Source organism: Solanum stenotomum, chromosome 3 (genome assembly GCF_019186545.1).
Source record: "Solanum stenotomum isolate F172 chromosome 3, ASM1918654v1, whole genome shotgun sequence".
Lineage (NCBI taxonomy): Eukaryota > Viridiplantae > Streptophyta > Magnoliopsida > Solanales > Solanaceae > Solanum > Solanum stenotomum.
The window spans coordinates 20,694,465-20,711,365 of NC_064284.1; the positions used below are offsets into that span (position 1 = coordinate 20,694,465).

At 29.4% G+C, this 16,901-nt stretch overlaps 3 protein-coding genes across 3 annotated transcripts; all 3 read left to right on the top strand.

Moving 5' to 3' along the window:
- Positions 1-1,226: 1,226 nt before the first annotated feature.
- LOC125860171 (dehydration-responsive element-binding protein 1A-like) lies at positions 1,227-2,244 on the top strand. The gene has a single exon (XM_049540070.1). It carries the CDS (start codon positions 1,301-1,303, stop codon positions 2,003-2,005), a length of 705 nt encoding a protein of 234 aa, XP_049396027.1. The 5' UTR covers positions 1,227-1,300; the 3' UTR covers positions 2,006-2,244.
- Positions 2,245-4,084: 1,840 nt separating this feature from the next.
- LOC125860174 (dehydration-responsive element-binding protein 1A-like) lies at positions 4,085-5,049 on the top strand. Its single transcript, XM_049540071.1, has one exon. The coding sequence runs from the start codon at positions 4,180-4,182 to the stop codon at positions 4,861-4,863; it is 684 nt and encodes a 227-aa protein (XP_049396028.1). The 5' UTR covers positions 4,085-4,179; the 3' UTR covers positions 4,864-5,049.
- Positions 5,050-14,646: 9,597 nt separating this feature from the next.
- On the top strand, positions 14,647-15,293 carry LOC125860175 (dehydration-responsive element-binding protein 1A-like). Its single transcript, XM_049540072.1, has one exon. The coding sequence runs from the start codon at positions 14,647-14,649 to the stop codon at positions 15,211-15,213; it is 567 nt and encodes a 188-aa protein (XP_049396029.1). The 3' UTR covers positions 15,214-15,293.
- Positions 15,294-16,901: the final 1,608 nt, after the last annotated feature.

The following is a 16,901-nucleotide window of genomic DNA, read 5'->3' on the forward strand; positions in this document are numbered from 1 at the left end:
TATATCATTTACAAATGACTTAAAAAGCATTAAAAATTACAATAATTATCAATTTAAAATATTTAAAAGCTATATAATAAAATAGGTTGACTCTCAGAATTGTATCAGGCTCACATATATTGGGACAGAAAAAATAACACATATCATTTTAGAATTACCAAAAAAGTATTATAAATAATAATAATCAACAACTTAAAATATAGATATTTTAAAAGGGTTAATTTTGTAATTTTATCCATATCACATAAATTAGGACAATGTGACCAGTAATGTACGTTATTTCAAAGTTACATAAAAATATTATAAATCACAATAATTAATAACTTAATTTTTTAAAAAAAAACATATGAAAATTTGGATGACTCTCCAAATTTCATTTGTGTCACATAAATTGAGACAACAAAAATAACATATATTGGGTCCATTTTAATTTATTTGTCTTATTTTTTTTGTTTTTTTTATATTTAAAAATTGCGTAAAATACTATAAATCATGATAATTGACAACAAAAAATATGTTTTGAAAAAATACAAAAAATTCCACTGATTCTTGAAGTAAATCTATCGTAAAAATACTATAAATCATGGTAATTGACAACATAAAATATTTCAAAAATGTTGTATGTGGGTAGTCTTATTATGCCTTAAATAGCGTTAAAGAAAATACAGGTTTGTGATAAAAAAACTTATTCATTTATCCACGCAAATAATCGCTTCAAAAATTCAATTATTAGCCCCAAAACATACTATTTATATTATTGGGCCCGTGCATAGTACGAGCAACATTATCTAGTTATTATTATTATAGTATATAAGAAGGAGTTTGGCTAAAATAGGCACGTCTTCGCTGATATTCTACTTTAATTTAATTAATATCTAATTTTTTAGAAATTGTGGGATCCACTTTACTTGTGTTATCGTAACTAACTAATATTACTAAGAAGTGAAAAGTGAGAAGAAAAAAGATTAGTTCAAGTCAATATACAATGATGGTGACCTTTAATAAATGTATTTGTTTATTAGTAGCTCAACTAGACCAAGTATTCTAGTGGTAGTCCAAAAAGGAAAGAAGGAAGAGGGAGAGACAAAAAGTAGAAAGTTGCCACATCCGCATAAAGGCTACACGACTTATACACACTTAAGAGTTGAAACACTTATCTCCCTCCAACTCCGTGTTAGCTTCAATACTTCACTTACCTTATCATCATATCTATATATACAAAACATCCAAACACTACTTCATTATCTTTACTCTCTCATCAAATATAATTAAGTCAGTTTTCAACAATATTACTATAGATATGTTTCCAAGCTATTATTCGGAGCCACTCGCTCAATTATCGTCATCGTCATCGTCATCATCAATATCTGATAATAGCAATCACTACTCCCCTAATAATATTTTTTCTGATGAGGAAGTTATTAATTTAGCTTCAAATAACCCGAAAAAGCCAGCTGGCAGGAAGAAGTTTCGAGAAACTCGACATCCAGTATTCAGGGGAATCCGGATGAGGAATTCTGGAAAATGGGTTTGTGAAGTTAGAGAACCAAATAAGAAATCTAGAATTTGGCTTGGCACATTCCCTACTGCTGAAATGGCGGCTAGAGCTCATGATGTGGCGGCTTTAGCATTAAGGGGCCGTTCTGCTTGCTTGAACTTTGCTGACTCTGTTTGGAGGTTGCCTATCCCTGCTTCCTCCAACTCTAAGGATATTCAAAAGACGGCCGCTGAGGCCGCCGAAATCTTCCGACCATCAGAGTCGGAAGAAGTTTCAGGAGAATGTAGCAATACTACTACTCCTGAAACGCCAGAAAAGGCCCTCTCTATGAATGAGGAAGCTCAAGTGAATAGTTTCTTCATGGATGAGGAAGCGCTCTTCTACATGCCAGGATTAATTGCGAATATGGCGGAAGGACTCATGCTACCTCTACCTCAATGTTTAGTAATCGGAGATTATGTAGAAGCTGATGATGCTTACATGCCTTTATGGAATTATTCAATCTAAATGAGGATATATTTAGGAATTTTTTATAGTTTATACATACAAGTGCAGTAATTTAGTAACAAATGTAGACAGAGTGAGCAAGTTAATCTAATTAGCACCTATTTATTCTATATATCCTCAGAATGCTCAATATATTTTCAATCTTTCTAGATTTAGAGTAATTGAATTAATAACCATTTTGATAAAATAATACTGTACGTATTGATCAGGATAAAAAATACATTTTTTATGTTTCTCTTCTTACCTTTCTATATGTGAGAAGACAATGTCTTCATTATACTGTCAATTTAATTACTAATCCTAAACTAATTATGTTCCAAGTATGCCAACATGTTGGAGTATTGTTGTTTACATTTTATTACAGAAATCGAGTTGGTGGTTTTCCAAGCTTTATGCTGACTGAGCGTTCAATCGCCGAGTCATATGATTTTCACTAATAAGTCAATGCAAAACATAAAAGAAAGTAAATAAATAAGAAGCCACTTAAAGTGTGTTCGATAGGAAAGAAAAATGCTTTTCAGGAAAATTTCTTGTATATGATCAATTCATAATTGACGATAGATATTATCTTAAAAATATTTGTATATAGTACTATAAAAGGTGAGAGTAGGGGTGTGTTGGAAGCTTGGAGCATGGAAAGGATATAACCAAGGTGGAATGTCATTTATGTAACTTATTTCCCCAGCTACTTCTACTAGGAAATCAATTTTCTCATCTTAAAAACTTATTTTCATTAAAAAAAAATATTTTTTCATAGCTTTTAACCATTCGAACAATATATATATAGAAAAAATAGAATTCACTCTTAGGATATGTCTCACTTTCTAGGTTCCTATTTCCTAGTACAATTGTAATACTAATCCAAAATTCCTATTTCCTGCGTTTCACTCGTTTCTTTTAAAGATAATAACTGTCAAACCGTGTGTGCAAGTGAATGAATGGGACTAATGACTATGGGAGTGTAGTTCAATAAAACAATATTGATGGCTTGTAGTTGTCATATTATTTGAAAGGTCAATTTTCTAACTTTAATCATTTCAACATGATTACATTTGGAGTCTCCTAGGATACAATTGATTTGTCATTTAGTCCAAACACACTACATCTCTAAAAGGAACTAACTCTTCACCTTCCACTAGATAATATCCTCTCCCACAATTTTAATGTACTTGCTTTTAGCTATCGTTATCTATCTAGAATGCCATTTATTGTACTGCTTCCTCCTCTTCCTACGTACTATATATTTTGACTTGTTCTTTTCTTTTCCTTCACTAGTACTGTGCAATTTCATTTTCCACAAAGTTTTCGTAGGTTAAAAGATAGTTAAAATTTCTTATAATTATATAGTTTCTTCATTCTAATTTAAGTAATATAATTTTAATAAATACGATACAAAGTATTGAAAAATAATAAAAATTAAAATTTATACTTTAAAATATATTATTTGTGTGACTATAAGTCATAACATTAATTTGTATCGGTGAATAACAAGCAATTTTTTTAGGGACGGATTAACAATGTATTCCATGTATTAAGTATAACTTTTTTTCCCCTATAATATTTGTTATTAAATTAGGTACACACTTTATTAATCACGTGAATATAACTAGCCTAATAAGCAAGAAGATTTGTTGAAGTCAATATATATTTATGCTGACCTTTGACAAAAAATAGTTTACTACTCTCTATATTTCAATTTATATATTTGTAACTAGGTAAAAAGTATTTTAAGTTATAATAATAGACAATTTTAAAATTTACAATTAAGATAAATTTATTTAAATATTAAAATTCAAAAAATGTGACATAAAATTGAGACGAAGAAAGTAGTAGCTTAACTAGACTAAATATTCTAGATAAGATATACTATCCCTTTTAGTTAGGAAGGAGGGAAGGAAGGGAGAGGCAAAACTAGAAAGTTTGCCACATCAGCACAGAAAGGCTACACGACTTATACACACTTGAGACTTAAAACAGCTGTCTCCTTATTACAATACAACTCCGTGTGATACCCAACTTTTTTAGCTTCAACACTTGACACTTCACTTTACTTATCATATCTATTTATAGAAAATCCAATTTCAAATTCACCACAAACCCAAAAACCTCCATCCATCCAACACTACTGTTTACACTCCCATCAAATAATTAAGTCAGTTTTCAATAATATTATTATGGATATCTATTATTCAGACCCACTTGCTGAATCATCGTCATCATCAATATCTGATACTAATAACAATCAGTACTCCCCTAATAATAATTTTTCTGATGAGGAAGTTATTAATTTAGCTTCAAATAACCCGAAGAAGCCAGCTGGCAGGAAGAAGTTTCGAGAAACTCGACATCCAGTATACAGGGGAGTCAGGATGAGGAATTCTGGGAAATGGGTTTGTGAAGTTAGAGAACCAAATAAGAAATCAAGGATTTGGCTTGGTACTTTCCCCACAGTAGAAATGGCAGCTAGAGCTCATGACGTGGCAGCTTTAGCATTAAGAGGCCGTTCTGCTTGCTTGAATTTCGCTGATTCGGCTTGGAGGTTGCCTATTCCGGCTTCCTCTAACTCCAAGGATATTCAAAAGGCAGCCGCTGAGGCTGCAGAAATCTTCCGACCAGAGTCGGAAGAAGTTTCAGGAGAATGTAGCACTACTCCTGAAACGCTAGAAAACACGTTTTTTATGAAGGAGGAGAGTAGTTTGTTCATGGATGAGGAAGCGCTCTTTTACATGCCAGGATTAATTGCGAATATGGCAGAAGGACTCATGCTACCTCCTCCCCAATGTTTAGAGATCGGAGATCATTATGTGGAATTAGCTGATGTGCACACTTATATGTCTTTATGGAATTATTCTATATAAATAAGGATATATTTAGGAGATTTTATTAGTTTCCGTACAAATGTATACATGTGTAGTAATTATTTGAATGAAACAAGTGAACAAGTTCATCTAATTAGCAGCACCTATATCATCTATACTCAGAATGTTCAATATATTTTCTGTCTTTCTAGATTTAGAATTAATAACCTATAACTAATATATTCTTATTTTAAAAATTTATTTTCATAAAGAAAATACTTTTCAAAAATTTAGATGAAAACTCGAACCCACGCTTACTAGAGGATTTTGATTGGAAAAGGACATGTCTCACTTTCTAGGTTCGTATTATCTAGTACAATTGTAATACTATTAACTGTCAAACCGTGTGTTAGTGCAAGTGAATGAATGAGACTGTAGTTCAATAAGACAATATTATATTGATGGCTTCTTGTATTTTTTGAAAGATCAATTTTCTAACTTTTATCATTTAACATGATCACATATGCAGTCTCTTAGGATAAATTGATTTGTCATTTAGTCCAAACACACTACAACTTCAAAAGGGACGTCCAACCCTTCATAAGACCATTAAACAATCGCTTGGGGTCCAAAATTTTTTAAGACCCCACTTTTCCATATATATATAATTGTTTACCTTATTCAATGTGAAGGTCGTAGTAATAATTGAAAAATAGAATAATGTTTTGTTAATTGTAATATTATTTTTAATGGCATAATACATAAATATGACATTTAACTTGATTTCAGCAAATAACTATGCCTCCAACTTTGAATATACACAAGTAGACATTTAAATTTGTATAAAATTGAACAAGTAGGCACATGTGTCCTACATGACATAATACACGAAGGACGCCGCGTAGGACATAAAATAGTCATGTAGGGTGCCTTGTAGGACAGACCAAAGTTAAAGGTCATAGTTGTTCGCTGATGCCAAGTTAAGGGTCATGTTTATGTGTTATGTCTTTGTTATGTGGCTACCTATTTTCTTGACTTTTATTTATATATTGACGATTAACATGAACCCATATTTATTTTTAGGTGCACTTTTTTTTATTTCCCTTTCTATTTTTATTTTCTCATTATTGAATATTCTAAAGTCTACCAAATGGTAAAAACCTTTTGTATTATGCAAAATCTATTGTTGTGTGTTTAATAAAAAATACCATATTTATTTTTTGGCGTATTCTTTAAATTCCAAGCATGACAACAAATCAATACTACTATGATATCATTATATCAACTTATCAAATTTATAGCGCAACTATTTCAATATCATTATATAAGTTTTTAAAATTTTCAAGTTAGGTTTTATTAATCTAACTTATATTATATTTTTTTTCATTGAAAATTATTATTGTTTACATTCTTACTTCATAAGGTCTGCACTCTGCATTAATCCTACCTATTCGAGACTTGGCTTGTAGGATTACATTGAATATGTTATAATTATTAATTTATAGTATTTGACAACTAAAAAAACTAAAACCTTGTTATGAAGTTTGGCTTTAGGCTCCCAAACTTGTTGAGACGGCTCTGTCGGACTTCACCTTCTGCTATATATATGGTAAAAATCATAAATAGACAAATTATAAGAATAATTACATAAACATGACGTCATTAATAAAATATTAATTATGACATTTTCTTGGTTTTGATTTATGTGACACAATTTTAATAGACACAATACAAAGTATAACATTAATTTCTATGGGTGAATATATGGAGCAATTTATAGGAGTCGTTTGATTGAGAACACGTTATGTCATATTAATAGTCTTGAGATTAGCTATTCTGAGATAACTTATTTCACAATAACTTGTGTCATCACTATATATGATATAAATGATGGATTAACAATGTATTCCATGTCTAAGTCCTAACTTTTTTCCTATAATAGTTGTTATTAAATGAGGTATATATACACTTTAAAAGCTCAAGTGGACATAAAACTGTAGATTAATTTTTAAAAAAAGGATTCCAATAGGTGGATTCACTAAAGTATAGTACTAATTCTCAATCTTACAAAAAATTAGCTTGTGGAGATTCTTACTTATTGATGCTGCCCTTTTTCAAAGATTTGTTTATTATAGGTAAAAAGGGTCAAAAATACCCCTTAATTTTAATTTATTAGTTATTTATACCCCTATCGTTAAAATAAAGTTATTTATATCCTCGTTGCTACTAATTTTACCATTTTTACCCTCAATCGACAAAAAACCCCAATTTGACTCAAATTAGTCTGAATTTTGAAAAAAAACTCATTCCCTATTTTAAACCCAATGCCCCGACCCTCTATCTTTTAACCCGTATAACCCATTCAATTAGTGTTCATCTCCTTTGCTTGTTTGTTTTCATGGTTGAATCGCATTTGCATCTGATAAATGACCAAAATGAATTATAGTATAATACTTAACTTCACACTCTAAAAATAATAAGTTACTAAATAGGAATGGGTAAAACGAGAATGAGTTATATCTCTACTCTCGGGAAAAATCCACCACCGCCGTGAACCACCGTACAAACTTACCCAAATCGCCGGAAATCCAATGCCATCAATCACCAAAACAATCACAAAATCTGCAGAAAATCACAGAGTCTTCACTGAAACCGACGAAATCGCACTCCGCAAAACCCTTTCACAATCCCCAAACAACAACGACCTCCGTACCGAAAACTTCACCGAAGCGCAGACCGCGTATTAGTTGAAGAAACTGAAAGAGATTTTTGATCTATATCTTTTATGTTTGGGTGTGTGTGTTATGTCTATGTAACCGGGACCTCTCATGAGAAATTGGAAGTACCACAAGTTGGCTAGATCCAAATCCCAAATCAAAACTCCACACGGGCGAAAGATTTGGGGTCAAAATGCAGCTAAGGGAAAGGAATTATTAGTAGTAGAATAAGAAGATCATGATGAAGATTCATATGTGAATTTGGAGGATTTTTCGTTTTTGGTGAATGATATGACTACGATTTTTCAGAGAAATGAGTATTGTAAGGGTTAAGGAGATTGGGGAAGAAGAAATTGATGGAGATGAATGAGAATTGGATGGGTAAAAGGGGAATGGGTTATACGGGTTAAAACATTGAGGGGTCGGGGTATTGGGTTTAAAATGAGGAATGAGTCTTTTTTTAAAAAAAAATGGGTTAAATTGAGTTAATTTGGAGTTTTCCGTTAATTAAGGAGTATAAATGATGAAATTAATGATAATGAAGATATGAATAACTTTGTTTTAACGATAGAGACATAGTCAATTAATAAATTAAAATTAAAGGGTATTTTTGATCATTTTCCCTAAGATATATATAATGGTCCTATTCCAACAAAGGAAGGAAGGAAAAAAGAAATAGGCAAAAATTAAAAGTAGAAAGTTTCCCTACACGAATTATACACACTTGAGAGTTGAGACTAGTAACTCTTTCCTATTTTATAGACATTTTTAGAATGTAGTTTTTACCATTTTAATAATAAAAAATCACAACTAAGTGACTAATTATATGAAGAAAATTATAAAATAATATTGATGGCAAAATTACATTTTTTTTATGATTCTCTTTTTATCTTTCTTTGAGATAATGTCTTCATTATATAGCTATGTATGCGTTTTTTATTTATATTGAGATTTGACTCTACAATTTCATTCTTAGTAATTAATATAATTAATTCTAAACTGTATCAATATTTAATTACTATTTCCTCTGTCCAACAATAGTTGTACACTATTGACTTGACACACTCCTTAAGAAATAATAAATAACAAGGGTAATATTACTATATTATCCTTTGATTTTATTGAATTTAATGCTTTGAGAATGTATTACTCCCTCCGTTCTTATTTATATGTCACCATTTTTTATTTCACGTGCATTAAAAAATTAAGTAAGTTTACTATTCTACCTTATTATTTATTTTAAGTCAACTTTTCAATCAATGAATATGAATTAATTTATTTTGATTAATTAATTTGATCAATGAACATGAATTATTCACTTAGGACACGTTTGGTAGGCGGTATTAAATAGAATAGTCTATGGATTAAAATTTAATCCATCTTATACATTGTTTGGTTACTTTATTTAATTTAATCCATGGATTGCTTATCCATCATATGTGGTCTTATCTTATCCCTAGACAATGAAGGTATAACTAATCCAAGGTTTAACAAACCTTGGATAAGACCCATAAATGACTAAACTATCCCCTTACTCCTTTTCCTAAATTTCACTGTAATTTAATTTTCTTTTTATTTATATTGGAATGGTTATAAATGTTATTTTTAATTCTCCAAATTCGTTTAGCGTATAGTATGATTTCATCAATATTTTTTTCTCCATCTTTTTGAATTTTTTTTATTCAAGGTAGTTTATCGATTAACCACTTGAACTATTTGTTTTTTTAATAAGCTTTAGGTATTGAACAATTTAAGTATTCTTAAATCTATGTTAAGTTTAAGATATATTTGACCAACAAAAAATTAGAAATACACCGTGTCATCAAGGATCTCTCTCTCTCTATATATATAACTTAACTAGTTAAATGGAATAGATAATCCTACAAAAAAAAATATATTGTCCGGCGGTTATCTACCTTGACTCAATTACATGAAATAAATAATCTTATAAATTATAATTATAACACAAGGGTATATTAGGAAATTAATTTTGTGTAGAGTTTTAAATGAAACACAAGATTAAGTGGAAAACAATAAACCAAACACTTGACAAAAAATAATCCCTGCATTACTAATCAATGCGTTATTAATCTCTGCATTATCAATGTTTGTACCAAACGACCCCTTAGTTTTTCTATGTTGGTCAAATGTATATTTTCAAAGCTAATAACTCACAAGGGTAAAATAGGAAGAGTATTATAATTTACGTATTGATTTTATGGAATGACAAGTATTATGGACCAACTATTTATAGTAAGAATGACATATAAAAGGGAAGGGAGGGAGTAGATGATAAATAGTATTTAATAACAAGGGTAAAATAGACACAAAAGATAAATTATCTCTTGATTTTTTAAATTGAATAAATATTGTTGGACAATTATTTTTAGTATAGTGAATAACTTTGTTGGACGAAGAAAGTAATTCTAAGCTAGTTATGTTCTACATATTCTGTCTCTCACTCGTGTTGAAATATTGTAGTGGTCACATTTTGAGTTAGTGTCATAGGCATATTGAATTGCGGAGTCATTATTTTCAGTGAGCAAACATAGAGAAATAAATATAAAAAGTCAATTCTAGGGTGTCTTCGGTCCAAAGAAAATGTACTTTTATTTCAGGATTGAGTTTTTATTTATTTACTTTTGTTTGGTACATAAACAAAAGATATATAATTTTAAAAAATATTTTGGAAGGTAGGGATGGAGGTGGGGTAAGAGTGTGGGTATAAGGCTAGGAGGGGGATATATAGGAGTTAGAGCCAAAAGAGCAAAATAAAATTGTCAAAAATTCTGAAAGAGCATATCATATTTTTTTAAAATCAAAAGGGTAAAATCACTACTGCCAAAGCGATTTTCCTCTGACACATATGAACGCAGTTTACTCCGTTAAAATTAAAAATCGCTGGCCGAGCAGCAATTTTCTCCAATTTTTTTCCTAATATCACTGCTATAATAGCGTTTTCATAGAAAATTTTTATTTTATTTTTTCATGAAAATCATCGCTTTGACAGTTTTTTTTTTAAATCACTGCCTTGGCAGCTTTTCTATTAAAAAAATTATTTTTTTCTGAAAATTGTTGTTCTAACAGTGTTTTACTTAAAAAAATAATTTAAAAATCTCTGTCTTGGTAGCTTTTTACTTATATTTTTTATTTTCTTTAAATTCGCTGCCTTGGTAGTGTTTTTGCAGCGATTTTAAAAGAAAAAAAAATCACCAAAATCGCTATCTGTGGAGCGATTTTCAATCTAATTTTAATTTTAAAAATATTTTTTTATATAAAAATGCTGCCATAGCAGCGATTTTATTTTTAAAAAAATCGCCAAAAACGCTGCACGGGCAGTGATGTTCTTTTAAAAAAAGGAAAAAAAATTTGGACAAAATGTTGGTAGGTCAGCGATTTTGATTTTTTAACGGAGTAACGGCGTCAAAACAAAATCGCTACATCAGTAGTGATTTTGCCCTTTTGGTTAAATTTTTTTTTTTGATGTGCCATTTTGATTGTCAATTTTTTTTGCCCTTTATGCTCTGGACTCGGATATATAGAGTGAAAATGAAATGTGTTGGAGAATGAGGAGGACATTGTCAATATTGAATGTCATTTATGAAACTTGTTTTTTCTACCATCTAAAGAAGTCGTTTTCGTTATTCTTAAAAACTTATTTTCTAAGAATTTTTTTTTTAAAAAAATTTTTTAACAGCTCAATGACTCAAACATGGAAAATTCGAAAAGGACAGTCTCACTTTCTTGGTTCTATTTCCTAGTATATTCCCTTCGTTCCATATTGATAATCGTTTTCTATTTTGCACGAAGCTTAAGAAATCACAAATAAGAAGACGATTTTAGTAATTCACCCCTTAAAATTTTTTTTGAAAGTTTTACTCTTTCCGTTCCTTTTTATATGTCACCTTTTTAGATTGCATGCATTTGCATTGAGAAATTAAGTAAATTTACCCTTCTACCCTTATTTAATGTTTTCTTAAGTCAACTTTTCAATAAATGATGAATATGCTAGATTTCAAAAATTAAAATGCATTTGGATGACTATTTAAATTATTTAGTCTATTTTTGGAGCCAAATTTTTTCACCAATTGATCTAAAAATTTTAAAAAATTGTTAAAGCTTCAACTTTCAAGATTATTTTTGATTGTTTCTCCATCTTTTATTTTTAATTTGTTTGTTGAGATTTCTTTTTGAAAATAAAAATTTATAGAATAGTGAATAGAGAGAGTAATCAATCAATGTATGAAGTACTCCAATGAATATTAATTACTTATTAATTTTCCTAGGCTGTCAAAGTATATATTTTCAAGACTAATTAACTACTCTATCAAGGGTATAATAGGAAGAATATGATAATTTATACATTGATTTTATGAAATGACAAATATTATGGACCAACTATTTATAGAATTGGATGACATATAAAAAGAAGCGGATGGAGTACAAATAAATGTGAACACTTTCCAAAAGAATTAATTGCAAGGATAATATATAAAAAATAATAATTAATATTTTCTTGATTTAGAGTTTGTTTGATATTACTATTAAAAACTGCTTATTTTCAGAAGCACTTTTTAAAATAGCTTTTCAGAAAAGTATTTTTGAAAAAAAAAAAACAATTTGTGTTTGGCTAATTCATTTGAAAATTGTTTTTTATAAACAAATTGTGTTTGCCTAATCTTTTTCAAAATGTGCTTTTGAGAGTCAAATTATGATTAAGGACAAGTATTAATGTACTTTTAATATTAAGATTATTTTATAGAGTGAAACTAGTTTAAACATCTATTTCAAAAAAATAAAGTAAATTTTTATTTTTATTAAATTAAAATTTTTTATATTCAAATTTTCAATCAATATTATACATTTTTGAAGGGTTGAAATCTTTAATTGGTTTTTTCTTTTGTTTCTAATCTTACAAAAATATTATTGTTACCTTCTTCTTATTTTCTAATTTTGTAAAATAATATGTAAAATAAGAAATAAAATAATAATACATAAACGTAAAATAAAATATAAAATTTATTGTATAAAAATAAAATAAAATTACTAAATGAAACTTACCAAACATATGAGATATGTTAATTAATTAATAAAAGATATATAAGTAAATATATGTATATGGGAGGGACATTTTAGTTTTGAAAAAAAAAACATTTTCTACTTCTGATTCTGTCTTTTTTAAAAAGCGGAAATTTTTAGTTTCTTCCCAACAAAATGAAAATTGTTTCTGCTTTTATTTAAAAGCACTTTTACAGGTCTATTTTTTCTTTAAAATAAATATATTTTTCTCAAAATAAGTGCTTCTGATCTCCCAATAGCAATGCCAAACACTCGTAATAAGGTAATCAACTAATATACTCCCTCCGTCCCTATTTACTTGTCCATATTTCCTTTTTTGGTTGTCCCTATTTAGTTGTCCATTTTGACAAATCAAGAAAGGACAACAAATTTTTTCCTATTATACCCTTATTTACACTTCTTGAAAATTGTAAAAGTGTATGTGTTTTCCTCCAATTTATTTCACTTTAATTCAAATAAGTGGTTGTAATTTTGAAGTGAAAAGTTGTCATAAGGGTAAAATTGTAACTTCACTGTGCTAATCATTGTTGCCTTAATCTGTGTGTCATTTCTAAAGTGGACAACTAAAAAGGGACGGAGGGAGTATGTAACAATTATATTTAATATAATAATCAACTAATATGACATGAACGGAGTAATACTCTACTAATCTAAGATTCTTTTTTCTGGTGTCGTTCCACTCGTTTCTTTCAAAGATAATAGTACTAACTGTCAAGCCGTGTGTTGGTGCAAGTGAATGAATGGGAGTGTTGATGGCTCATTTATTATTTGAAAGGTCAATTTTCTAACTTTTATTATTCTACATGATTATATTTGGAGTCTCCTAGGATACAATTGATTTGTCATTAATTTAGTCCAAACACACTACAACTCCAAAAGGAACCAACCCTTCACATTCCACTATACATATCCTTCTCTTCTCCCACAATTTTAGCTATCGTTATCTATCTAGACTGTTACTCTCTCTATCCATTTTTAATTGTTATATTATATTTTTTGAAAGTCAATTTGTTAATTTTTAAAATTAAATTAGATTATATTAATTTGATATTTTAAATAAATTTTTTTAGATATTTAAAAACTATACGAAAAGTACTATAAATTGCATTTTTTTACATATTAATATGATGAAAAAATACATCAAATGTTAGTCAAAGTTTTTACAGTTTAACTGAAAATTATGACAATTAAAAGTGAACGGAGGAAGTATTTATTATGCTGCTTCCTCCTCTTCGTACGTACTATTTTGACTTTGTTCGTTTCTTTCACTAGTCTACAATTTCATTTTTACAAAGAAACTTAAGAGGTGTTCTTAGGTTAAGATAGTTAGAATTTCTTATTGATGATTAAATGATGAAAATGTGTAAAATAAAATAATTTCAAATTTAGAAGTATAATTATTTTTAGAATGGACTACTAAATCACTCAATATGGACCAGAGGGAGCAATATTCTAATAAATATCATGTTTCATTTTACGTGTTCATTATTTCAAAAATAAAATTTCATTTTTTTTGTCACTTTTAATATATCAAGAAAAGACAATTAGTCTTTTTTTCTATTTTGCCCAGTGCATTACTTATTTCCCAAATCAATTTTCATAATCTAAAATATCAATTAATAAGAATAGTGTGATAGTATAGTCATTTACTAATCGTTATTTTTTTAATAAATATATCAAGAAGCGAAAGGGAACAGAACAAGTATTTTGTATAGTTCAATGACTTACATCCAATTGATTTAAACAAACTAGGTCCTGTAGTTACAAATGTCAAAGATTGGTCAATAAGTTGACACATCAGCAGAAAGGACCACACTTAACTTTGGAAATTATACTTTTCCCACTTGGTCTCTTAAAATGCATATTGAACCCATTTTTAAATCCAGACTGTCTCCTTACTCCGTGTTCTTTTTGCATCATCACACTTTTCATGATCCTACTCTCTACTAATTATTTCCTATATATACCAATCCAACATTTTCACTACCAAAGAAAAGCAAAAAACTCTAACTGAACAAACATACAACACTAGTCACTACTATACTTTATGGACCAACTTAACAAAAATTCATCACTGATCTTAGCTTCAAATAACCCGAAAAAGCCAGCTGGCAGGAAGAAGTTTCGCGAAACTCGACATCCAGTATACAGGGGAGTCAGGATGAGGAATTCAGGAAAATGGGTTTGTGAAGTCAGAGAACCAAATAAGAAAACAAGGATTTGGCTTGGTACTTTTCCAACTGCTGAAATGGCGGCTAGAGCTCATGACGTGGCGGCTATAGCATTAAGAGGCCGTTCTGCTTGTTTGAATTTTGCTGATTCTGCTTGGAGGTTGCCTACCCCGGCTTCCTCCAACTCTAAGGATATTCAAAAGGCGGCCGCAGAGGCCGCCGAAATCTTCCGATCGGAAGGAGTTTCAGGAGAATGTGTTGTCAGTACTCCTGAAATACCAGAAAATTCCTTCTTTATGGATGAGGAAGAGCTGTTGTACATGCCGGGATTAATTACGAATATGGCGGAAGGACTAATGCTACCTCCACCGCAATGTGCAGAAGTAGAAGATCATTATTATATGGAAGCTGATGATGCTTACATGCCTTTATGGAATTATTAGTTCTATGTAAATATTTCTGGTTATTAATTATTATTGCTTCTTAAATTAGGATGTTTAGGAGATATTCCTAGTTAATTTCGTACTCACCTATTTGGATGTAAACAATTTAGTCATGACAATATTGTAGATATATACTTCCATTTTCCAACCACAAAAACATGCAAGTAGTTATATTAGTAGTGATACTTAAAGAAACGAAGTCCTATGTATATTTCATCTAATAATAATCTGTTGACTTAATTTAGGCAATTAGTGGAAAGGAATATAGCTTTGTTATTTTCAAGCATTGTATTTGAGTGAAAGAAGTAGTCAACAAGTTCACTTAGAAGCTTTTTCATATGACACGTACAAAATGTTAGTATATTCTAGATTAATGTATCTTTTCCTCTATAGTATTGAGAGTTACGCACATGATCAAGAACTTATTAGACGATATACGATTGTGAAACGTTCAAGTCCAAGTCAGGGCCTAATTGTCTATCATCCACGCCCAAGCTTGTGTTTGGATTTCACACAACTCCAATCTTGATCCGCAAAATTTGAAATTGAGATTTGGACAATGGCCTGGTGAACACAACTTTTATTTATTGCAATGACAGTTAGTCACCCATCTTTATATTTATCGTAATTACAAAGTTGAGGGGTATAGTTACCCCTTTTCCTTTTTTTAGTATTTGTTACTTTTGACCAATTCTCAAAACTTTGGGTTTGGTTTCTAATTTTATTAGTCAATCTTAGCTTAATTATGGGTAACCTATCTTATTAGACATACATTACTATCATATATACTAACATTATTTCTACTTTTAAACAAGAGAAAATTTCAGAAGTAACAAACATAATAAGGCTATGTATCTCAGTCTCAAAAGTTTTGAATCTTATTTTATTAGATGTATTTGGTGCATTTAAACAAGTTAATGCATCTTCTTATTTTCTTTGTATATGCAGTAAGTCTTCATATGTCTAATAGGTATATATGTGTATATGTATCTAACAAATAATTTATCAACATGATAGACTTATATACATTTTTATATATAAATGTATTTAAACGATATAACTCAGATACATGATCATTATAATAGATACAAATGTATTTATGAAAATCATTCTAAAAAACGACACTCAGAAGTCAGATACATGCATCACTATTATTGTAGGTAAGATACACCTCAGATAAATTATATATATATATATATATATATATATATATATTAGAAGATAAACATATAGAAACATGTAATTAAAGAAAGAAATAAAAACAATTTACTGCCAAGAAGACAAAGTTTACAACTATTCTGATTTTATGAAATCGTTATTTTTAGAAAATTTGATATGGTTTATACGCTGGGATGCTGAAAATTTGTTAGAGTAGTCAATAACTCTTTCAATTAAGGAAATCATTTACAACAATTTAATTCAAACGAATTAAACATGCATCTCGCTTTTTAAATTTGTCAGATACATGTATCCAAAGAACGAAATATGGTACAAAAAGTAATATTCGAAACTATCGTGATTTTGAATAATTAGGACATAAACTAGTGAGATTTATATAGTTTGCTCATTAATTATCACTTATCCTAAAACGGGTCTATATATTAAAGAAATAAAACTTGGGTCATCGTAAATTTCCTTTTAATCAAAAGCCTTTTAATTAGAGGCCCAGCATAACGGACTTGCTGCTC